Source organism: Siphateles boraxobius, unplaced genomic scaffold, assembly GCF_051911475.1.
Source record: "Siphateles boraxobius isolate OS27281-9 unplaced genomic scaffold, OSU_SipBor_1 6, whole genome shotgun sequence".
NCBI lineage: Eukaryota > Metazoa > Chordata > Actinopteri > Cypriniformes > Leuciscidae > Siphateles > Siphateles boraxobius.
Genome location: NW_027509186.1, coordinates 38,271,355 through 38,296,485, shown reverse-complemented (window position 1 = coordinate 38,296,485; position 25,131 = coordinate 38,271,355). Strand labels below are relative to the sequence as shown.

Genomic DNA, 25,131 nt, shown 5'->3' with positions numbered 1-25,131 from the left:
TCAACTCATTTGATATTTAGAAGGAAAAATATTGATTAATACCTTAATTATAATCAATCAGTACATATACATTGAAGCAGCAGTGGATTCCAATCCCCCCCCCCCCCCCTTCAATACAAATCAAAATTACACACCAGTAAATGAGGTTAAAGTTTGCCTTTTAAATCCTTTATATTTGTACACACTTGCAACTTACTGATTTGATGTAATTTTTATCCATCTGTAAATTAAGAAACTTTATTGCAACTTAATTTTGCAATTTGTTTATTGTTTAACATTTTACAGCGTCTCATTTTCTAACCTCTGACTCTTGTACAATCAGAACAAAATATTGTGAACAAGAAATATTGGTGAATAAGAAAATGCCATTACTATGTCTCATTCAAGCAGATTTAACAAAGTAATTAAGAAAGGTAGAAATAATTGACACTGTACAATTTTTTTTCCGACACTTCAAACATCATTCTTTTAGTTCCTTAATCAAACTACATACAAGCCTAGTTCTCTAAGCTTTTCACCAAAATCACAAAGTAGAACTAGATGATTTTGTGCTTTTAGGAGCAACACCATATTTAGTTAATTTCACACAGTTTACTTGAATGTATTTGACATGAAAACAAAATGTTGCTCATATGTTCTTACGACATATCTTCATGTGAGTCAGAAGGCTTCTTTTATATCTAAAACTCTTCTTACACTGATTACAGTACGGCTTCTCTGCAGTATGAGCTCGCTCATGTGTTTTCAGGTTTCCAGAATGAGTGAAACTCTTGTCACAATATGAGCACTTGTAATATTTTTTCACAATATGAATTCTTTTGTGATTTTTCAGATGGTCAGCTCTTGTAAAGCTCTTCCCACAGTCCAAACACGCATGATCTTTCTCACCAGTGTGTTTTTTCTGGTGTCGTTTACAATGATCCAGTCGTGTAAAAAACTCACCACAAAATGAACATGGATAATAAGACTTCTTCTTTAAGTGAATTTTCAGGTGTTCTTTTAGATTTGATACTGATTTAAAATCTTTACCACACTGATCACAGTTATATGGCTTTTCTCCAGTGTGAACGCGCAGATGATAGTTGAGATCAGTTTTACTTCTGAAACTCTTCTCACACTGAGTACAGTGATACGGCTTCTCTCCAGTATGAACTCGCTCATGTAATTTCAGAGTTCCAGACTGAGCAAAACACTTGTCACAATATGAGCACTTGTAAGGTCTTTCTCCAGTATGAATTCTTTGATGCTGTTTCAGACTGACAGTTCTAGTAAAGCTCTTCCCACAGTCAAAGCACACATGATCTCTCACATCATTATGCGTTTTCTGCTGCTGTTTGAAATTTTTCTTGTTGCAATGTTCGTCCTCAACTTCATGTAGATTTTCACTTTGCTCTTTCACTTCCATCTGGCCTAAAATAAACATTTAGTAGTTAGAATCAGTTCAAGAAGGATAAATGTCAAAATTGAAGTGAACCCTGATTTAATACAAGAAAACAAGAGATCAGGTATCTTTCTGAGAATCAAGTATCAGATCTTTAATGTGCCAAAGTTTAGTTTTGTCATTCCCTTGTCAATACAATCAAACAGATGTCAGATTTTGCTGCCCTCTCCACTAACTTCACTTTCTCACACACCCCTCACCTGACTGCGAGGGGTTGAGGTACTGCTCCGCTCATTTCCAATGATTGGAAATTTTATCCTTTACCATCTCTGTGACAACAGCTCATTTGAATTGCATTTGATTACTATCACCAGTCCTATTAAAATCCATTTTGTAGTCGTCTATTGTCCTCCAGGTCAGCTTGGCAGTTTCTTAGAGGAGTTGGATGCGTTACTCTCATCCTTCATAAACAAAACCACCACCAGCCTGACACCCACATCTTACAGCTAACACCCCCCCCCCCCCTCCTTCTCAGTATCTATCGCTCCGATACTACCAATATTTGCCAGATCGGGTATCGACCAGACGAGACCATCCAATCTCCGATTCCGATATTGTACGCATGTTCTTGTTATACAACACAAAAGGCACAAAAACATTATAAAATATAATGTTTTCGTGTACTATATTCCAAGTTTTCTGAAGCCATTACATATAGTTTAATTTGAGGTACAGATTAAAGTCGTTAAACTCAAGTTCACTGAAGTGCTTCCCTCTGCTGCGGCTGTCAGTCATTCTCCATTCAGCATTCAAACAGCGCGTCGCGCTCGGGTACGACAGTCAACACGATGAAACTCTCTCCAAGATGAGTCAATGTTCCTATTATTATACTGTAGATCTGTAGATAAAGTTCTATGGTTTGCATAAAATAACTTTAACTTGCTGGAGTTTCACATGTTACTTTCTACCAGGTGTCTGTTAGATCACAACACTGGAGTAGAGAGCGATATATTTGTTCTTCACGCGCACATTAACTGAAATGAAACTGTTAAAAGGCTCAAACTAATGAATAAATAAATAAATGTATATCTTACTTTTGTGATTTGAACTTTTCAATGCGAAGTGCTGCGCGCCGTGACTCCATGTTGCTTCAAACACATCATTCTGTGCACGGGATGCGCATAAGTGTTTCGTGCTGCTCTGAATCGGAGCCTTTCATATTACAATACTTTTGCACAATGGCAGTTTATTGATAGCCTTAGTTGTTCTGTCCAATCTATCATATGTTGCTGCTTCATTAAAAAGTTGCACTTAAAATTTTAAAAGAAATGTCTTTTAATTATATAGTATATTTTGTCTGTATATTGTTTTACAAAGTAAGGAAAATAATGTTTAAGTCAAGCTTTGATGCCTTTAACAAAATAATAATCAGTCTCTTCCCCACAGTGAGGCATACAGATACAGTTTATTAGGTTATTTGGCACTGTTTTTTTAATTATTATTTTAGTATTGGATCGGTACTTGGTATCGGCCAATACTGAGTCCCAGGTATCGGAGGCAAAAAAGGCGGATCGTGCCACCCCTAGCACTTACATGAACAACTCTCTTCACACCGGTACCTTTCCCACAGCATTTAAGTAGGCTCGGGTAACCCCACTGCTTAGGAAACCCACTCTAAATCCAGCACATTTGGAAAATTAGACTATTATCCCTCCTTCCATTCATTGCAAAAAGACTTGAACAAGTCTCTGCCTTTCTTGACCAGAACAACCTCCTGGACAACAACCAGTTTCATTTAAAAAGTGGACTCTCAACTGAGACTGCCCTGCTATCAGTTACTGAAGCTCTGAGACTGGCTAGAGCAACTTCCAAATCCTCAGTTCTCATCCTGCTGGATCTGTCTTTTCGGATCGTTTGACGCAGTTAACATCCAAATCCTCTTATCAATCCCATAGACTGTAAAAAAAGATGGATTACGCCCCCTCGCTCTCTTCCATTGGCGAGAAGTGAAGCTGCCATTGTCCCGATATGGCGCTGACATCTTGGGACTTGAGTCTGCACAGTTGCGATTTCGGGACCAGACCTGTGCAGTAGTGAGCAGGAAGTAAAGCCGCGAAATCAACGCCCCGCCCTCACTTTCGCTGAATCAATCACAAGCACACACCCTGCACTTTTTTTAAGTGGCCTGTCTGCTCCGTTCTGCTCCAATTTTGATGTCTGCTGATTGCAGTACCTCGTTAATATAAGGTAAATACAACAATACTACTAACCACAGTCATATTTAAAAAGTAACATTAATATATCCTATAGTATAGGATACATTAATATATCCTATAGTATAGGATATATTAATGTGTTAATATAGGACCTATACTGTAAAATATGAGTAGCCTACTCATATTACTGCAATTAAACAACTATCACAATTTGGTGGACAGCTAAATCAACTTCATATTTAGCTCATGTAGTCTGTTTCAGCTAGGTTAGCACCTATAATTTATAAATTTATTTTGCATGTGCAAAAAAACTCAAAGATTGATCGGACATGCCAGATCGGTTAGCACATTCTACTGCAGAACAACCCATTATGTCGGTGTGAAATAATTAATTATAGAAATTTAGATATTAAATTTAAAGCCCCAATCTCCTCAGTCCTCCAAAGATCCCGAAAAAAAGTCCATTGGTGCTTCAGTTACTACTTCGCTCAGAGAACCTGTCAATCACAGCTGTCAATCATGGCGCCACCGCGCCATTTTTATAGCATCAAATAACTAACTAAAAACAACTTATTTTAAAAACAAACACTTGAAATTACATCAGCGTGATAAAAACTACAGTAAATGACAGAAACTATCTTTGGATTAAAGATATGTGAAGTGTAACTTAAATGTTTAGTTGGTCTCACGTCCCGTTATATAACATGGGGAGACGGTGTTTATGACCTACACTAGGACCGGTTACCGGGGGGCGGGGGGTTGGGGGGGGGTTGAGGGGCGGGGGGTTGGGGGGGGGGTTGAGGGGCGGGGGGGGTGCTTGGTGCTTGGACCCCTTCTGTTCTCCATCTACATGTCATTCCTAGGATCTGTCATTCAGAAACAAGGTTTTTCCTATCACTGTTATTCTGATGACATTACTACCTCTCATTCCAGCCAGATGATCCGTTGGTAGCTGCTCGCATCTCATGGTAGATATTTCTTGCTGGATGAAGGACCACCACCTTCAACTAAACCTTGTTAAGACAGAGCTGCTTGTGGTTCCGGCCAACCCAACACTTTATCACAACTTCTCCATTCAGCTATAGGTTCATCAAGATTCCTGGCTGATCTTAAAGGAGTTATAGTTAGAGTTGTAATTGATGATCAGTTAAACTTCACAGACCACATTGTTTGAACTGCCCGGTCCTTCAGATCTGCCTTATACAACATTAGGAGGATCAGGCCCTTCCTATTAGAGCATGCTACACAACTCCTAGTCCAAGCACTTGTTCTATCCAGGCTGGACTATTGTAATGCTCTTTTGAAAGACCTTTCAGCATGCGTTCTTAAACCTCTGCAATAATCCAGAATGCTACAGCTATAGTGGTTTTAATGAGCCGAAGAGAGCACATGTCACTCCTCTCCTCACAAAATTGCACTGGTTGCCAATTGCCGCTCGCATCAAATTCAAGGCACTGATGCTTGCCTACAAACATCCACTGGCACTGCTCCCTTTAACCTAAACTCATTACTCCAGACTTACGTGCCATCCATAAGCTTGCATTCTGCAAGTAGACGACACCTTGTGGTGTCATCCCAAAGAGGCACAACATCACTTTCATGGTCCTCAACGGTTCTCTGCTGGTGGAATGATCTGCCCAACTCAACCAGAGCTGCTGAGTCCGTAGCCACTTTCAAGAAATGGCTGAAGATGCATCTTTTTTGCCAACACTTATTCCATTAATTAGCCAACAATTCTATTCTACATCTATTAGGGAGAAAACAATGTGTACTGCATTAGACTAAACTGGGAAGGGTCACAACACTTGCATATTGTTATTGATTCCATTACTTTCCTCATTTGTAAGTCACTTTGGATAAAACAAGTATAAACAAGTTTATGATCAATATGTTGCATCCTCTCTATTATAACTATTATATTAATTATAGGGCTCATTATATCAGAGCCACAAGATCTGTTAAACTAAAGCTTTGTTACCTTAATGTTTCACAGCAGTCAACAATCAAGAATAAAGAATGGACACCAACCTGTTTGTTCCTCAACATCCTCATGTTTTATTCTGGATGGTTCTGTATCACTCATGTCTTCAATCTCCTCTTTAATAAAATGAGGGATTAAAGTGTTCCGGCAGCATGCCGGATCTCCGCCGTGTAGCATTTGGCTGCGGAAAAAAAAGATACTACATTTAAAAAAAGAAAACTTGTTGATATCACGTTCAGGTTCATGAGTTTGCCTATCAATGGTATGAGAGGAACACAGCTTTCAGGCTCAACCAAACTAACATTACTATGGAATGCCAAAGCAGACTTAATTAAAAATAAATACATAAATAAATATACGAATAAATGTAAAAAAGCAAAAATACATAAATACATAAATAAATACATAAATAAATATACAAATAAATGAGTATGTATACTTTTATTTCCTTATTTATGTATAATTGTATTTTCACACATCTATTTTTTTATACATTTATTCATTTATTAATTTCCACTTTTATTTATTTCCACATTCATTTATGTATATATGTTTTTATGTCTACATTTATTTTCACATTTATTTCTACATTTATTTATTTATTTCTACATTTATTTCTACATTTCTTTGTCCGTATGCTAATGAGGGGGGCGTGTTTTACCTCAGACATCAGCAATCGAGCTCAGAGTGGCAGTGCTGAAGCTTTGAGGCCACAGTGACACCTTGTGGTGTGACCAAACTAAACGCAAGAGGTGTGCGGACCAGGGACGTGCACAGGGGGGTTGCTCAGGTTTCCCGGGCAACTGCCCATATGCCCTTCTCGACTCAAGTTGCCCTTCCGAGAAAAAAAAAATCGTACAATGGCTGCAGAATTTCACATAGGCCTAGATACATTTTTTATTTTATTTTTTTTAAATCGCAAAGCCTCATTCACTTCCATTCGTGCACCGAACTTGAAAGTCAGTAAGGGAAGGGCAAACTGTTTACGTGGCTGCAGCGCTGCACGCGACTGGTGCGTAAGACCCCACAAATTACTTATGGCCCCGCCTCCATCTCGTGTCATAGCGTGTCAATTAATGTGTACAACATCCATGACAAAATGAAGCGATACTATCCTTCTGGTCACGAAAAGAGGAAGAAGAAAAAACCCATGAGAGTGAATTGCGGGAACAACAATCAGGTAAACTTGTGTTCTCTCCTCTCTAAGTTTGATGTCAGCAAAGTTTGATGTTTTTCGGTCTTGCTAACCTATAGCTGGGCAGGCAGTGCATCTCTTGCATCACTTTGTGCCTGACAAAAGTGAGAGTAAAATAAAAAAAAATATTACGTTTGTTTTTGATAAACGACAAAGTGCAACGGTGTTTGTTTACTGCAGCTCGGAAAACATAACCGCGTCGCGTGTGTTATCGTGCGTTCATATGCGCGTGCACGAAATGAAACTCGCATTTTTCAAGCAGAAATATGTGGAGACCAGACATACTGTACAATACATGCACGTGAATGATGGCACTCCCAATCAAAGTCACATTTATAAAACAAGAAACTGATTATCTAGTCTCAGTGTAGTTAAAAACTCTAAACAACTGCACTAATTATGCAAGATAGAAAGCAATGTATTGACAATTTGACATTGATTGACTATTGATTTATAGGCTATATTGAATTTAAAATGTTGATTAGCTGGACATACTGGTCAATATGGATGCACATCCCTCGGTAAATAATAACCATAAATCAAGAATTGCTTCAACATGCATAATAATAAATAAATAAAAATCATACTGATGCCGAAAATACCCAGGCTGTAGAGAGAACCAAAGTTAATCCCAAAAGCCAAAGCTCAGGGTTATAATTTATTATTTTCTTCTTATTTATGTTTACGTTAATATTCACTTGTTATGTTAACATTCTATAGAAAATACTCTATTCAATAAATATTGTTTGTTTGAACCTCATTCTGTTCTATATTGTTGTACTTATTCTTTGACTGTTTTGTTTAAAGGAGGGAGGATTGTATTGGGAGCACTGAAGTGTCAGGTGTGATTGTGTGGCAATGGCAAATGGTTTACATAGCTCACGGCGTCACAGGTCAGGTAGAGGGCCCCTTTTGCTTAGGGCCCCAGGGGGAGTTCAGGATCGGCCCTGGGTTTAGCAGTCGATTCTGTTCCCTACCAGAATTCCTGTTCCCTTTACGCAATCATACCTCAAATCATGCGTAGTTGCCCGTAGCCTACCATCAGAACTGAAGACGAGCAATAAGCACAACTGAATGTACAGGAAGCCCTTTTTTCAGGTCAGAGCAACTGCCCCTCATAATTCCTGTGCACGTCCCTGGTGCGGACAAGATCACATTTTAAGTCATGTATATCACCCTAACTGTATGTAGGGTAGGCTATATAGGGTTAACACACATAGAACACATGAACAGAAACTGCACTTCAACGGGTCTGATAGCAGACACTTGGACATGGAAGCGCATGAAAGTATTCACTATTAACAACAATGTAAACACGGTGGATAGGGCTGATAAGAGCTTGCGTTTATTTTCGATGAGACTCGCACACCAGCGCAGAACGCGGAGAGAAACCAGCGCACATTTCACTGACTCCTACGCAAGCATATTGATCAATGAGTTTGAAACGCAACTCAATACACGGTTTACATTCACGTTTCATAATTTCTTATGCATAACAGGTGACAATTCAAATGCTTAAAACACAACCCATATTTCATAGATGCTTCTCTTAGATACTGATTAATCACAAGTCATCAATTTGGAATTATTCTTAAATAAAACAAAAGGGGCTCAAGTAAACGCAGCTATAGTGAGCCACGCATCTCACCCCATGCAGTGGAGGACAGAAGCATCATCATGCCCATTCAAACAGCACCTGTCGTGCCCATGGTCGTGGTGATATTTCCCCCTATAAATTAATCTTATATCTACCCAAACCTTATTAAATAGGTAGAAAGTAAAAGTCGTTATGAGATTGTTGAAAACAAATGAAAATAGAAATATGAAATGATGGAATCAATTAAATTGTATGGTTAAATATGAAACTAAAACAGCCAGTAGGTGGCGGTAAGTCACTGTCTTAAACGAGTGAGTCATTTCATTAATCTCATAATTACTTTTAAGCAATTGAAATTGCAGTGTAAAAGCATTCTCTTCTTTTGGATTTTGACTTTAATGACTTTTGTTAATTTTATTTTATTGATAACAGCATAGTGCCTTATTATAATTATAACTGAGTAGTTTATCGATTAATATTAAGAACTTGACATATTTGATGATGTATAGCCTACCTATTTAATAAGGTTTGGGTAGATATAAGATCAATTTATAGGGGGAAATATCACCACGACCATGGACACGACAGGTGCTGTTTGAATGGGCATGATGATGCTTCTGTCCTCCACTGCATGGGGTGAGATGCGTGGCTCACTAGCTGCGTTTACTTGAGCCCCTTTTGTTTGATTTAAGAATAATTCCAAATTGATGACTTGTGATTAATCAGTATCTAAGAGCAGCATCTATGAAATATGGGTTGTGTTTTAAGCATTTGAATTGTCACCTGTTATACATACGAATTTATGAAACGTGAATGTAAACCGTGTATTGAGTCGCGTTTCAAACTCATTGATCAATATGCTTGCGTAGGAGTCAGTGAAATGTGCGCTGGTTTCTCTCCGCGTTCTGCGCTGGTGTGCGAGTCTCATCGAAAATAAACGCAAGCTCTTATCAGCCCTATCCACCGTGTTTACATTGTTGTTAATAGTGAATACTTTCATGCGCTTCCATGTCCAAGTGTCTGCTATCAGACCCGTTGAAGTAAAGTTTCTGTTCATGTGTGCTATGTGTGTTAACCCTATATAGCCTACCCTACATACAGTTAGGGTGATATACATGACTTAAGGTGCAATGTGTAAAAATTGAGTATCTACTAACAGAAATGCAATATGACATCCATAACTATGTTTTCAGTGGTGTATAAAGAACTTACTTAATAAACCGTAATGTTTTTATTACCTTAGAATGAGACATTTATATCTACATAACCGCGGGAATCCCCTTCTATGAAGGTCGACATATTGTGACGTCATGTTTCTACCGTAGCCGAAAGCGAACAAACAGCGCTACAGAGCGCGTTTCGTCATTACCTTGAAAGAGAAGCAGCAGAAAGCTAGAAGCTAGCCATAAACACCGTGAGTAGTGACTTTTCCCTGGTCAGTGCTGTAAAATATGTAGTTGGATTGTTTCATGTAACTTAGTTCTTCTCCCTCACTGTGTTATGGCTTTGCTATGTGGGGATAAATGTGCTGGTTACGTTCGTGAGACAGCTGATTAGTACTCTTGTCATTGACCTTAAAACAGTAACGTTACAGGAATCACCAACCCGTCGATCGCGGTCGACAAGTCGATCTTGGAAGCATTTTAAGTCAATCGCGAAGAGTTTTCAAAATCAGAGAAAAAAAGCCTATTGTGTGTAGTAAATGGTGTCAAGGGGATGTGGAGGCGCGTGCGCTGTACAATCATGCCATTTTTGCCGAACACACCTTTGGGCTCATGCGGACGCGTCGAGTTTAAACAGGGGTTTACGCTTTAACCAGCTCAGCCACAGTAACAGTTCATATTAAGCCAGCTAAACTTTTACCCTGCTAGAAAAAATATATAGTTGCAGAGTTTCATGTGGTTCTTCTCCCTCCCTATATTATGGGTTTGCTATGTGGGGGGAAATGTGCTGGTTACGTTTGTGAGACAATCAGCTGATTACTATTATTATAATATTTATTAAGACCCTTGATCCTCACCTGACTATGGCTTTGTCAACTTTATCCATGATGTGGTTTATAATGGACAGTGGTACAGAAACAGTGACAATGTTACACACTCTTGGCTTACTCTGGCTATTTTCTGCTGTCTCAGACGACGATTTGTTTGTCCCATGTTAGACACCGTAGCTTCTTCGAAAGGGAGGGGTGAGCAGTGGGCTGATCCCTTAGTGCAACTCGCAGCCGAACCGCTAGATGTCGCTAAAAATCACACAATGCACCTTTAAAATGTGATATTGTCCGCACACCTCTTGCGTTTCGTTTGGTCACACCACAAGGTGTCACTGTGGCCTCAAAGCTTCAGCACTGCCACTCTAAGCTCGATTGCTGATGTCTGAGGTAAAACACGCCCCCCTCATTAGCATGCGGACAAAGAAATGCAGAAATAAATTAATGAAGAAATAAATAAATGTGGAAATAAATAAATGAATAAATAAATTTGAAAATAAAAAAAGTAGACATAAAAACATATACATAAATTAATGTGGAAATAAAAGTGAAAATAAATAAATGAATAAATGTATAAATAATTGTGTGAAAAAATAGAATTATACATAAATAAGGATATAAAAGTATAAATACTCATTTATTTGTACTTTTTTACATTTCTTTGTATATTTATTTATGTATTTATTTATGTATTTTTTTCTTTTTTACATTTATTCGTATAATTATTTATGTATTTATTTATTTTTAATTAAGTCAGCTTTGGCATTCCATACATTACAAGCCAATCAGAAGTAGAATGGGGCAGGTCTTGGAAAAAATGGGGTTGAGACCAAGCGGCAACCTCCCCGTCTCTCTCTTGAAACCAACCAATTAAACTGCAATTCATCGACTGACCGCTTGAGGCAGGCTGCAAAAGTGAGTCAAATCTGTATCTCCCCCATGTTAAAATCCCCAACTTTACAGAAGAAAAAAATATGTTTACAGCCTGGAGCAAAAAGTGGTTTTGGTCTATATAGCTAATTTTGCCCTTCATGACAACTGTGAGGGGGGTGAATTTTTTTACACCTCATCCGTTTAAATTATATTAAGCCTTAAAGTTCTGCATAATTAAGGGCGTGGCCACTTGCGTGACTGGTGGATTGAGGCTGCTATAACTGCTAGCCGACGTTTGTCTCTGTTAACGTCACCCTCAGCTGCTGTACTTGCCATCTCTGCAGTGTTTGTGCTTTTTTCGGGATTATTTCATACAATTTAATACACGCATTATACCTTTGCCCACGCCGTTGGATTCCGTCGGTGTCTAGTATGGAGAGAACAACCAGCGTTGTATTTCCAGTTGTTTTCCTCGCATGCACTAATGGATGTCTGACAATTTCGTTGCTTTTTGGAGTATACTGTACAGGCTACACTCATTATGCGGTACCGTTGCTCTCAAACTTTTAAGTGTTAAATAAAAAGTACCGTGAGAAAATCCTGCAGGTGTCAGTGCTTTCTCTCCGTCCATGCAATAGATACACACCCTTGAATGAGCGCGGATTTCTAGTGCATTTACTTGAACTTCTGAGGTAATATTTTTGGTTTAACCCATTTGAGAAATTGAGAAGCGGCCAAAATCAGATTTTAAAATCAACTGAACTGAATAAAGCTCTTGATGAACTTGACGTGCGATGCCGCGCTGACTCACATGTATGCGCATGAATCACTGTCACACGCACAAGCTCAGAGCAATATTGTAAGTTACTGCATGATAATACATTTTTAACTAGCAGAATAATAATGCATCCCGATACACATAGTCTCACTTTTAGTTACGTCTTTTAATTATTATAGTATTTTGAAGGGCAAAAACATGAACTTTAACTATTGGCTTTACTTCTACATTCAGCTGTCACTTTAGCACGAGGCCAGTAACATAGCATTAGCACCTCAGCTCCACCCACGCTCCGCCTCTTTGCCCATTTTCTTTTATCCGGGAGTGACGAGAGCTGACGCGATGCCAAGATGGCGACGGTTGGCCCCGCCTACTTTAGGCTTCAAAAGCACTCTTCAGAAACCTACGGGTGACGTCACGGACACTACGTCCATATTTTTTTACAGTCTATGGTTGAGACCCAGCTGCAACCGAGTCCTAAGCATAGATGCCGGAGCGGAGATGTCACTTTGGAGATCAAACAGTCGCAGGATGGAAAGTAAGTTTATGAAGCCTGGGGAAGACGTCCTAATTGATAAAGGACTTATATAAATAAATGCTCAAACTACATATTTTCACTATTTCCAACTCTAGTTTTCTGTTACTGTATTACTGTATGCGTTTTTTTCAATAGCCCACCATAATCTGTAGCCTAAGCCTAGCTGTCAAGAGCTAATGGCAATGGCAGATACGTTACTAATAGGGCTGGGACGATACACCTACCTCCCGATTCGATACTATCACGATACTTGGGTGCCGATACGATATGTATTGTGATTTTTTTAAGAATTGCAATTCAACAAGTATTGCCATTCGATATTGCAATATATTGCGAATTGTTTTAACACTAGACCATCGGGAAAAGTTAAATCACTTTATACAAACTGTATATTATTGGACAAACCGATTAATCCAGGTGTGCCTGGCCTCAGTAACAATAATCAGGCACACCTGGATTAATCAGTTTGTCCAATAATGGCAGACAGGAAACAAAGGAGCTGGCTGAAGTTCAGGAAGTAGTTAAGCTGGGCATAAAGCCTATTGGAACAGTACCTGGGCAGCGATTTATGACGTTTCACAAGTCCACAAAAACAAAAGTACAGACAAAAACTGAGAAACAGACAGTAATTTGCTTAGTTTTTAAATGAATCAACCATTTTGAACAAATCATTTGAATGAATGATTCAATGAATCATTCATTAAGACAGGATTGAGCTGTCACCTTCTGGTGGTTTTAGACAGGCCTAAACCAGCCAGCCAGCACAAAAACAATCAGCAAGATATCACCTTGTCCTTGACAAAAATAAATAAATAAATAAATAAATCCCCCCCCAAATATATGCATTTTGTCAATATCACATACCCCTAATTTGGGCTTGTATTTGTTTGGTTATTTAGCCATGAGAAGAAAAAAAACAGTATAGGCTACAAGAAATTCATGCAGGAAAGATTTAAAGGCAGAATAGGTTTATTTAAAAACATCTCTTTCTAACGTACAGGTTGCTATTCCACAGTCAGTAATAGGCCAGCCAGCTTTTTGGGCATTTATAATCAAATAATTTCTTATACAATATTTGTCTTTATTTATTTATTTTCTTTTTCTCATATGTATGAGTGGTCATTCTGACTCAATAACCATTCTATTAATTTTGCTCTTGATAGATTTTAATTTGTTGTTGTTGTTGTTGTTGTTGTTGTTAGCGACAAAGGCTGGATTTGGGGGGGGGGGGGGGCGGGGGGGTATGAGTCATATCACTCTACAATATGAATTAAATTGCAGAGTTCTCTAATTGGAATTGTTAGGCTTTAGTAAAAACGCAATTACAAGAAGTAACGCTGGGATCATTTTAAGCTAAAATGGCTTGTCAAATAATCAATTATTATACACACTGATCAAGTTAAAGACTAAATTAAGCTCTAGATTAGAGCACCAGCATTGCCTCTACATTATAGCACATTGTAAATTAATATTGTTAGTCAATGTTAACATCAATTCTTACATTAAAAACTTATTCAATATTAACACTAAACCTGAGCACAAACTATTAATAATTAGTGGTTAAATACCTCATCTCTCAAACTGGATCATGTCACACTCTGTAAATCGGGATCATTTCTGACGTGTGGAAACTACATCCAGACTGAAAATATCCAGCGAAAACACGCCACAACTCCTTCACTCAAACTCTTACACGGTTACAGCCTCGTCGATTAATATTAACTTGAACTTAGACCTGTTTCAGACGCTAAGAAAAGCGGAGATTAAACTCCAACACCTGAATTGAATGACCCTAACAAATAAAAGATAATTGAATTTCACGGTATCCCACTAATTTGATCCAGGTTTATCTAATCTGCATAATTGCGTTTTGCACGCGTTTCTTACGCAGAGGTCATTCATGGATCAAATCGATCAACCACAGCAAACATCATCTATTGTGTGCTGCTGTTTATGCGTTCGAGAATATTATCACAAATGGAAAAAAAGACAGGAAAATAAACAATAATATACATGTAAATTTAATGTCTTTAAAGGAAATATCAATTTTTAATTGTGTTTGTTTGAATTGAAAGACATAATAAAGCACGTTAATGTTTTTATTTTATATATATATATATATATAGCTAATTATTTTGTTGTTGCACATTAGAATGCCTTATTTAGAATTGTAAACCTACAAGGCTTAAGTGTATTTTATGATAGCAATAACTGTAAAGTGGCTATTGTAATGGGGTAATCAAATTTAGGCGTAGCTATATAGCCTACTGTAGGCCAAACACAAAGCTCAGCTTCATCTTACCAGTTACAATTTAGTCTGTGTTTTTTAAAATTTATTTTAATTTTGTGATTTAAAAAAGCTTTTTTTTAAGATTGAAATATTCTAATGTTATTGCGTTCACACCGGACGCGAATAGCGCGTCAAATTCGCGTCTACCGCGTCTAGTTTGACGCTTGACCACTTTGTGTTAATTCGCGTGTCAAGAGTGAAACTGACGCGCGTAAAAACAAAAGTTTGAAGCGAAATTTACGCGCGTCGACGCGTCAGAATCGAAAGCCATCTTTTTTATGTTGATAGAGCATTCATTGAGAGAGTCACCGCTCTGTATTTGCTCTGGAGAGCAGAACGGCAGCGTAGGGGTAATCGTCGCCGTATGTGTGTCCTCCTCACCCGTCGAAGGCGAACCCAGTGTGGCGAGTTTCACCATTGGCTCGCTCCAGGAGCTGCACCTGGATGACGGCGGCTTTCAGCGGTACTTCCGCCTGTCCCGCGCCCAACTTGATGACCTGTTGTCCCGCATTGGAGCGAGGATCGCCCTCATCCACCTAATCTGTCAATTATTTTTGTTTTGATGATATATGGAGCCAGCCTCCAAAAGTGATTAATCTGTCCTGTGATTTTCCTCTCTCTCACACAGCTGTGCAGACACGAACTTATGCAGTATGTTGGTTGTCTTTACATTATAATAATATTTCATATAATTTAGATATGGAATAAATAGCATTCAATACAAAATGAATATGTCTCATATATTGAAATCAAGTTTTATGTGATAAAATATTTGCTTTGTTGTGCATTAGAACCACAGTCATATTACAAAATAACGTTTGCATTGACTGACGGTATCCACTTTTGCGACACGACTGAAGCGTGGTGTCGCACGCCTCTCCATATTTGTAAATTGATGGGCGTTCCTCAAGTTTACCGCTATGGGCGTGGTTTTGACCCAGCGGCCAGTCTAGAACAAAGGCCCCTCGAGAGACTACTTCTATTGGATAGACGCGTCGCGTTTGACGGATTCATTTGCATAAAGATGGGCATCGGCCAGCTTTTTGACGCGCAGCATTTTTCCAAATGAAGCGCCGCCTTCCCGGGATGCTTTGCGGGCGCGTTAAAGTCGCGTGACGTCACCCATAGGAATAAAGTGGAGTGTGGCGCGACTGAAGTGTCGCACGGACAAGTGGATCAGCACCGTAATGGTACTGATCCACTTTTGCGACACGACTGAAGCGTGGTGTCGCACGCCTCTCCACATTTGTAAATTGATGGGCGTTCCTCAAGTTTACCGCTATGGGCGTGGTTTTGACCCAGCGGCCAGTCTAGAACAAAGGCCCCTCGAGAGACTACTTCTATTGGATAGACGCGTCGCGTTTGACGGATTCATTTGCATAAAAATGGGCATCGGCCAGCTTTTTGACGCGCAGCATTTTTCCAAATGAAGCGGCGCCTTCCCGGGATGCTTTGCGGGCGCGTTAAAGTCGCGTGACGTCACCCATAGGAATAAAGTGGAGTGCGGCGCGACTGAAGTGTCGCACGGACATGTGGATCAGCACCGTAACGGTATTGATCCACTTTTGCGACACGACTGAAGCGTGGTGTCGCACGCCTCTCCACATTTGTAAGTTGATGGGCGTTCCTCAAGTTTACCGCTATGGGCCTGGTTTTGACCCAGCGGCCAGTCTAGAACAAAGGCCCCTCGAGAGACTACTTCTATTGGATAGACGCGTCGCGTTTGACGGATTCATTTGCATAAAGATGGGCATCGGCCAGCTTTTTGACGCGCAGCATTTTTCCAAATGAAGCGCCGCCTTCCCGGGATGCTTTGCGGGCGCGTTAAAGTCGCGTGACGTCACCCATAGGAATAAAGTGGAGTGCGGCGCGACTGAAGTGTCGCACGGACAAGTGGATCAGCACCGTAACGGTACTGATCCACTTTTGTGACACGACTGAAGCGTGATGTCGCACGCCTCTCCACATTTGTAAATTGATGGGCGTTCCTCAAGTTTACCGCTATGGGCGTGGTTTTGACCCAGCGGCCAGTCTAGAACAAAGGCCCCTCGAGAGACTACTTCTATTGGATAGACGCGTCGCGTTTGACGGATTCATTTGCATAAAGATGGGCATCGGCCAGCTTTTTGACGCGCAGCATTTTTCCAAATGAAGCGGCGCCTTCCCGGGATGCTTTGTGGGCGCGTTAAAGTCGCGTGACGTCACCCATAGGAATAAAGCACTCCACTTTATTCCTATGGGTGACGTCACGCGACTTTAACGCGCCCACAAAGCATCCCGGGAAGGCGGCGCTTCATTTAGAAAAATGCTGCGCGTCAAAAAGCTGGCCGATGCCCATCTTTATGCAAATGAATTCCGTTGAACGCGACGCGACTATCCAATAGAAGTAGAGCATATGGAGACAGGGGGGAAGTCTCTCGCGGGTCCTCTGTTCTAGATGTCCTACTACACAAATGCTCAAACTTTAGTTCCGAGTAGAAAATGGATGAGAAATTGATTGTGGCGGTTGCAGCTTTCCCAAATTTATATGATCCATCTTTGTTGTCCTATAGGGACAACGACCAACGAAATTCTGCCTGGAGGAAGGTGGCAGAGGTCGTTGGAGTCCCTGGTGGGTTTTATGAGTTTGCACTGTGTTAAATTAAATGTTAATTCAATGAGTTGTAATGGTAGCAGACAGCACATGTGCATCTGCACACACATGTTCTCATAGGCTAGTAGTACTTATGATAACTTAGTTGGTAGTTAGAGAGATTATGAGGGACTCATAAATTATTAAAAAATAATAATAAATTCATAACTCATTACAGATCTGATCATTTGAAATGTGCATATAAGTAGCAGTAGATGCACAGACAGATTCATAGCTTACATGTAATTGTCTCATATTTGTATTTTTATTATATTTATTATTATTTTATTATATGTTTTTATTATTATTAGAGGACATGTGTCGCACCAGGTGGAAGAGCTTGAGGGACCAATACACCAGGGAAAAGAGGAAGGAGAGGGAGAGGAACAGGAGTGGGGCTGGGGCCTCATCAGCTTGGCCATGGAAGTATATGGCTGTGATGGGGTTCCTAGCCCCATTCATGCAGGGTAGGCCAACCATTTCCAACCTGTCACGCCAAGCTACCCCAGCCACACTCCCTCCAGCTGCACCCATCCCATTGCTTCACTACCCTCCAGCTGCACCCATCCCATTGCTTCACTACCCTCCAGCTACACCCAGCCCGCTATATTCAACACCCCATCTGCACCCATCCCATTGCTTCACTACCCTCCAGCTACACCCACCCCGCTATATTCAACACCCCCACCTGCACCCATCCCATTGCTTCACTACCCTCCAGCTACACCCAGCCCGCTATATTCAACACCCCCATCTGCACCCATCCCATTGCTTCACTACCCTCCAGCTACACCCACCCCGCTATATTCAACACCCCCACCTGCACCTACCCCTTCGGCTGCACCCACCACCCCACCTGCACCCACTCAACCTCTCACAGAGGTGGTGGGAGACCTCGAGGAGGCAGCCCCTTCCACCTCTAATTTCAGGCCCCAGATGAGGAAGAAGAGAGGGGCGATCATGTCAGTGTTTGAGCAGGAGCTATTAAGCACACTCCAGGAGTCTCATAATATGGAGCCGACACCACCTCCACCTCCTCCACCTCCTCCTCCTCCTCCAGTAGTTCTGTTCACTGCAGATGAGGATGAGATTTTTTTTTTGAGCCTCTTGCCCGCCATGCGACGGATGAGTCTGGCCAAGAGGGCCGAGGTGAAATTTAAAATCTATAGTTTAGTTTATGAGGCGGATTTGGAGGGAAGGGAGTAATTTTCTTTAAAATGTTATTTATGTTCATGTTTGTGTTGTACATTATACATATTTATTAATTTAAGTTTATTTTGTTCAATAAAGAAATATTTTGTTCAATAAAGAAATATTTTGTTCAAGGAGTTAATATTTTATCCAATAAGTTCATATAGAATGTTGTTTGGAGGAATACTGTTGATACCCACATAAAAAAAAGAAAAACGTCAGTGGTAAAACTAATAACTAAACCAAAGTAAATGAAAAAAAGATAACTGACAATATATGTATTGTATACACGGAATGAAGAGTTTAATGACAAGGTTGAGTTAGAACCGGTGAGTTGTCACAAGGGGTCAGGGGAGGTGTCTAGTAGTGTAACATTCCTGTGAAATGTTTATTTAGTGTGGTTGTTCAGGCTAAAAGGGCTCTATGTTTTTCCCAACAGTGTAAGGGGTGAAAATGCTGTGTGAAGGGGGAAGTCAGGTGTATCACATATATATGCTTTACATTTCCATGTGTTTTACTTATGGAACATGGAGATTTGCTTTTAAAGAGCAATGTATGTATAATGCTTGTGCTACTTTGGAACTATGCTTTTAAAGGACAATGTGGGTGGCTCTTAAAAGAGCCGTTGTGTTATGCAGCTGCTGGGTCGGTTTATGGCTGGACCTGCCAAGGAACAGCGCCCTCTTCGCTGTAATAAGAGGCGAAGTTGCCTCTCACTCTCAAGGCCTCCCGTGTGGCGTTGTTAGCAGACATCCTGGAAACACCCCGGAGACAACTACCATCACCAGGCCTACGGTAACAACCTGCCCTGTGCCGTCTCCTCAGGGTCATGACACGCAGGTAGTTGTGGAGAACGCAAGTGGCTCTGACACACGTCTCAGCAGTAGTGGGGCTGACAGCCATCACTCTTCTGTACATTCTCCACTGTGAAGACAGAATGCCAAAAGCACACTCAACTACAAGCCTGGCACGACTGAGGCGGTAGTTGTACACCCCCTGTTCTCCAGGGACATGGGGGCCTGGGAAAGGGCGCATGAGGTTCCGGTGGAGGGGAAATGCCTCATCTCCTAAAAACACAAAGGGCATTGTACCATGATGCTCAGACCCAGGGATGACCACAGATTCAGGGAGGTCCAGGGTGCCATCTCGGAGGCCCTCACCAAAGGCAGAGTTGTAGAAGGATCCGCCGTCACTCGTCCTGCCATATCCACCAACGTCAACTACCCTGAAGAGGTAGTCGGCATCGACCACTGCCAACAGCACGATGGAATGTGCACCCTTGTAATTATAGTATAGGGAGCCAGAGTTGTCTGGGGCCTGGAGGACCACGTGCTTCCCATCCACTGAACCAATACAGATGGGGAAGTTCCAGCGATGGCTGAACACTTCTGCAATGGCACGCCAGTCCTCCATGCATGGTACAGGCAGGTACTCAGGTAGCAGGGCATCCCAGATGGCAGCTGACACCTCTTTCACCACTCTTCCCACAGTGCAGTGGCCCACCCTGTAGTTGCTCGATATTGTCCTGAACGAATCCCCTGTTGCAAGGTATCTGTGAAGATATGAAGATATATTAATTACAATTGCATGTATACAAGAAATAGAAATTAACACAAAAAACTGCTAGTGCTAGGCCTAGACGGTGGACTTGCGCTCAGTTTTTATTTTTTTGAGCGGCTGCGGACGAATTCTTTTTACACACACACACAATATTACGTATCAATCTGCACGTAAGTTGTAAAAAACGTAATTTAACATATAAATAACGCTTTTTAATTAACCCACTTAAAGCGTTTTTTACAAATAAATGACTAAATGCTAAAAATTAATAAATGTTAATGAACTGCATGTAGTATATTCAGGTAGTATACATTAACCAGTATATGTAATCACTGTTTTAGATATCACACGTTAGCCTATTGGCCTCATAAGAAAATTTAAAAACAAAAATGTAGTGGTCCTAACATGATCATACACTACTCATTGAAATACCATATTCACGTTGAGTAGCTATTAATTAAACAATGTTGCTTTAAAATCATATTGAGTGAACGTCCACCACTCAATTAAACTAGTATTGAAAATAAAGCTATGTATTCCGATCAACCAGCAATAATTATTCGATAACTGTATTATTTACGTGCAGTAGCCTACCGTAGACAAATAGCAAGGCGCTGAGCAGGACCAATTGCCTGACGAAAAAAGGTGTTTGTCTTGGCAATCCGGGGTCCCACTCGTGCCAGCAGCTCGTCGAACAGCTCCTTGGACAGCCTGAAATGTTCCCTGAACATGTCATCGTCAAGCCGGAGCTCCATCACAAGGCAGTGATACTCCCCACACTCCCGCCGGGCAACTTCACTCCGGATAGGGTGAACCCAATGACGACGACGTGACTTCTTCCTCCGGAGGTAGAGCAGTGCAACTACAATGATCCTTCTTTGTTTTTGATTCATGACTGCTCAAAGAAATCCGTACATCACTTCTTCGAACAAATGTTTTAAATACACAACATTCCCCCGCTGGCTCAAAACCACGCCCATAGCGGTAAACTTGAGGAACGCCCATCAACGTACAAATGTGGGGAGGCGTCGCGACACCACGCTACAGTCGTGTCGCAAAAGTGGATCTCTACCGTAACGGTACTGATCCACTTGTCCGTGCGACACTTCAGTCGCGCTGCACTCCACTTTATTCCTATGGGTGACGTCACTTGACTTTAACGTGGCCGCAAAGCATCCCGGGAAGGCGGCGCTTCATTTGGAAAAATGCTGCGCGTCAAAAAGCTGGCCGATGCCCATCTTTATGCAAATGAATCCGTCAAACGCAACGTGTCTATCCAATAGAAGTAGTCTCTGGAGGGGTCTTTGTTCTAGACTTGCCGCTGGGTCAAAACCATGCCCATAGCGGTAAACTTGAGGAACGCCCATCAACTTACAAATGTGGAGAGGCGTGCGACACCGCGCTTCAGACGTGTCGCAAAAGTGGATCAGTACTGTTACGGTAGAGATCCACTTTTGCGACACGACTGTAGCGTGGTGTCGCGACGCCTCCCCACATTTGTACTTTGATGGGCGTTCCTCAAGTTTACCGCTATGGGTGTGGTTTTGAGCCAGCGGCCAGTCTAGAACAGAGGACCTGCGAGAGACTTCCCCCCCGTCTACATATGCTCTGCTTCTATTGGATAGACGCGTCGCGTTCAACGGAATTCATTTGCATAAAGATGGGCATTGGCCAGCTTTTTTACGCGCAGCATTTTTCCAAATGAAGCGCCGTCTTCCCGGGATGCTTTGTGGGCGCGTTAAAGTCGCATGACGTCACCCATAGGAATAAAGTGGATCTGCACCGTTAACATTGAAATCACTCGCGCCTGACGCGCTATTTGCGTCCGGTGTGAACGCACCATTATAACCATAAAATATAGCCTACTACAGCTGCCAAAGCCAAACAAAACCAGAGAGAAATGTATTCGTACATTTTTAAAACAATCTGAATTGTAGCCTTATTTAGGTAGATTTTCTGCATACTGTATTATTTTTGGATTGATAGTGGTTAATAAAGTAAAATAATGGTATGCGAGAGTGTCAGTGGTAATATCATTGTGTGACAACTCAAGCTTATCCTGACAGTTAGCCTGCCCTGGACCAGATGAGTTTCCCAGCATAAGTTGCTTTATGAAACAGAATAAAATGACTATAAATCTGACTAACCAAAATTGTATTCTAATCTTGTCTTATTAGATGCTGCACACTGGTGGTGGATGAGGAGAGATCCCTGATATGATTGTAAAGTGCTTTGGGTGTACAGTAGTAGCCTACATATGAAAGCACTATATAAATGCCTCATTCATTCATTATGTAACAGCCCTCATGGTCTTCAAGTTCAAACTTTCAGTGCTCCTGTCTCTCTCTTCTTCTTCTTCTTTTCATTGGAGGCTTGCATTCTTAAATAAAGCATTACCACCATATACTGTGAGTTACGGATCAGAGACACTTCCCTTCTCTCCCAAAAAGATAATAATAATAGTATTCAAAAAATTTAATAAATAATACAATTTTCTTTAACGTTTTGGCAATATTATTTCAATTAACCAAGTTCAATTCATAAATGATGTATTAATACTATCTCCTCTTACTGGATTCAGAAGCTGTTGTTCTCTTTCTTCTGTAATTCATCTGTTAGTTAATTTATTTCCTCTATATATATAGCCTATATATATAGCCTATACATATATATACATATATATATATATATATATATATATATATATATATATATATATATATATATATATCTGTTACACTGCATTAATACATGTTCCACTGTTTCTTTGACCACCCCAATCACACAATCCTGTAAAATATTTTCCTTTTATATACCATGTTGAATTAAGTCTTGTATGTCCCAGTGTGAGTCTCGATAAAATACAATCTTCTTTCCTGAATTCCTTCTTCTTCCTACTAATGTTTGTATTAAATGTAGATGCCTAATATTTTGTTAATAATCCCAATAATTGTGATCTAGGATGCTGATCTATAAGCCATACATCCATTGTCTAGTTTTGCTCTTTTCATTGTTGAATAAATGGTTTTCAGCGCCATTCTACCGGCCCCCGCCTCACAACCTCATAACATTTAAAAATCTTCTTGTATTTCTTATTTATGCGAGTTCTCCATGTAATTTTTGTGTCAAACCACATTTCAAGAAAGCTTATCACTTAAACTTGTTCTAATTCCTTATTACATAATTTTAGCTTTATATTTCTACTTTTCTTTTTATTTGTAAGGAAAATATATTCTCCAGAGAATTTAAATTCCCATTTCATGTCTCTCTTCTCTATTTGTTCTTTTGTATTTACACGGCTAAAGAAACATTTTTAGTGTGTTACTGACACCTACTGGATGTTTACATGCACTCATTTAGTAATAAATCCCATCCTATTTCAAATTCTGAAAGCTCTGATTATATGAACCCCAAACTTTCCCATTCAGTTATGTTTATGGATGATTTTTCAGCTCATTCATTATGGTGATGTCTGAGATCTTCAGTAAATTGGCACATTGAGCACATTTTATTGGTGTCAACAGACTGAAACAAACTACAACATCATCACCTTTGAAATTTCAATTCAGTTATTTTCTTTGCTCTTTCACTTCCATCTGGTCAGAAATAAACATGTTAAAGAGTTAAATCAGTTTAAGGAGGATATATGTGGATATTCCTGATTAAATAACAGAAAACAAGGTTTAGGTGGCTAGCCAGGTATGTTTGAGTTTAGTTTGTGCCAACCCTGGGTTTTAGGCACCATGAAAGTGGTTTGGCTTTTAGCAGTGTTCACCGCCATAGTAACTAACTCTCCACGGCTAACCTGGTGCGGGACAGGTGATGCTCTAGGTAAGAGGTTGCAAACCGAACTTAGACCAATCAGCTGTGAGCAAAGTGTCACATGTCTGATGAGATAAAGTCACTCCACCTGTTTCTACTCCAAATTAAAGGTCACTACATAGCAAATGATTTTAAAGACAAAATCGTCTGGCTTTTACTTATGCTTATTTAGAATAATAAATTTGAATGATTTAGATTTTATTTATGTAATTATTATACCCTTAATCAATCACCCATGTACAATTTTAGTTAATCAATTATTATTACGCAGAGTTTAAATGAATAAATATATGAAGATAACATAAATACACTTTAGAATCAATAGATAAAGCTAATACATGTGAGCTTAAATGTTCAATTCTCTCTATACCTTTATCAAATAAATTAACTTCACAACTTTTACTTGCACTGATATAGCAAGACTTTTTCTTTTCATGGTCCTCTTTCATAGACAGCTATTTTCTTCTTGCTGTGTAAATTTGTTTAAATTATTCATTTTTTTAAATCTCGTAATATTCTGCAGAAGAGAGAAGTGAATCGCGGCTTCTCTCGCGAGAAATGAGTCTCAGTTTCACTCTTTCTCAGCATGTGATTGGCTGTTCGCTACTGATGTCACACCTAGACTCCTAAACTCAGGATCCAAGCCTGAATTGACAGAGAAAGTTGATGATCAGTGTCATGGTACCAACAAAGCCTGGTTGGATTGGTTTGGTTTTATCAACTCGAAACTAATCCTGTTACCCTGAGTTTGTTCAACTACCATCATGGTACAGGCCCTGGTATCTGTCTATCAGATATCAGATCTTTGATGTGCAAAAGGTTAGTTCTAGCATTCAAAAAAGTAAAAATGTGAATGACAACTGCTGTACAAGAGTATGATCTAAGTGCATTTATGTCATATATCCTAAATTATTTTCCAAAATACTTATTAGTATATTATCTAACAATATATACAATATAAACTAAGCCAAACAGCCAATGATCAGCATGCATTTAAACTGATTGAAACAATTAATAAATACGGTAAACATAATTAAACAATATAATCTGGTTTCATGATACAAATCAAATTACACACCAGTGAAAA

At 40.0% G+C, this 25,131-nt stretch overlaps 1 protein-coding gene across 2 annotated transcripts; it reads right to left on the bottom strand.

Moving 5' to 3' along the window:
- Positions 1-247: 247 nt before the first annotated feature.
- Positions 248-14,323, bottom strand: LOC143715443 (uncharacterized). Of its 2 annotated transcripts, XM_077207246.1 has the most exons (3): positions 14,118-14,323; positions 5,626-5,759; positions 248-1,410 (listed from the first exon to the last, which is right to left on the bottom strand). In XM_077207246.1, exons 1-3 carry the CDS (start codon positions 14,120-14,122, stop codon positions 629-631), a joined length of 921 nt encoding a protein of 306 aa, XP_077063361.1. In that variant the 5' UTR covers positions 14,123-14,323; the 3' UTR covers positions 248-628. The 2 variants fall into 2 exon arrangements, with proteins under 2 accessions (XP_077063361.1, XP_077063362.1); XM_077207247.1 differs by lacking the exon at positions 5,626-5,759.
- Positions 14,324-25,131: the final 10,808 nt, after the last annotated feature.

Excerpts from the sequence above, each read along its gene's own strand:
- LOC143715443 (XM_077207246.1), bottom strand. Across the intron at positions 1,411-5,625 it reads GGATGTTGAGGAACAAACAG|GCCAGATGGAAGTGAAAGAG; the intron begins GTTGGTGTCCAT and ends TGTTTATTTTAG.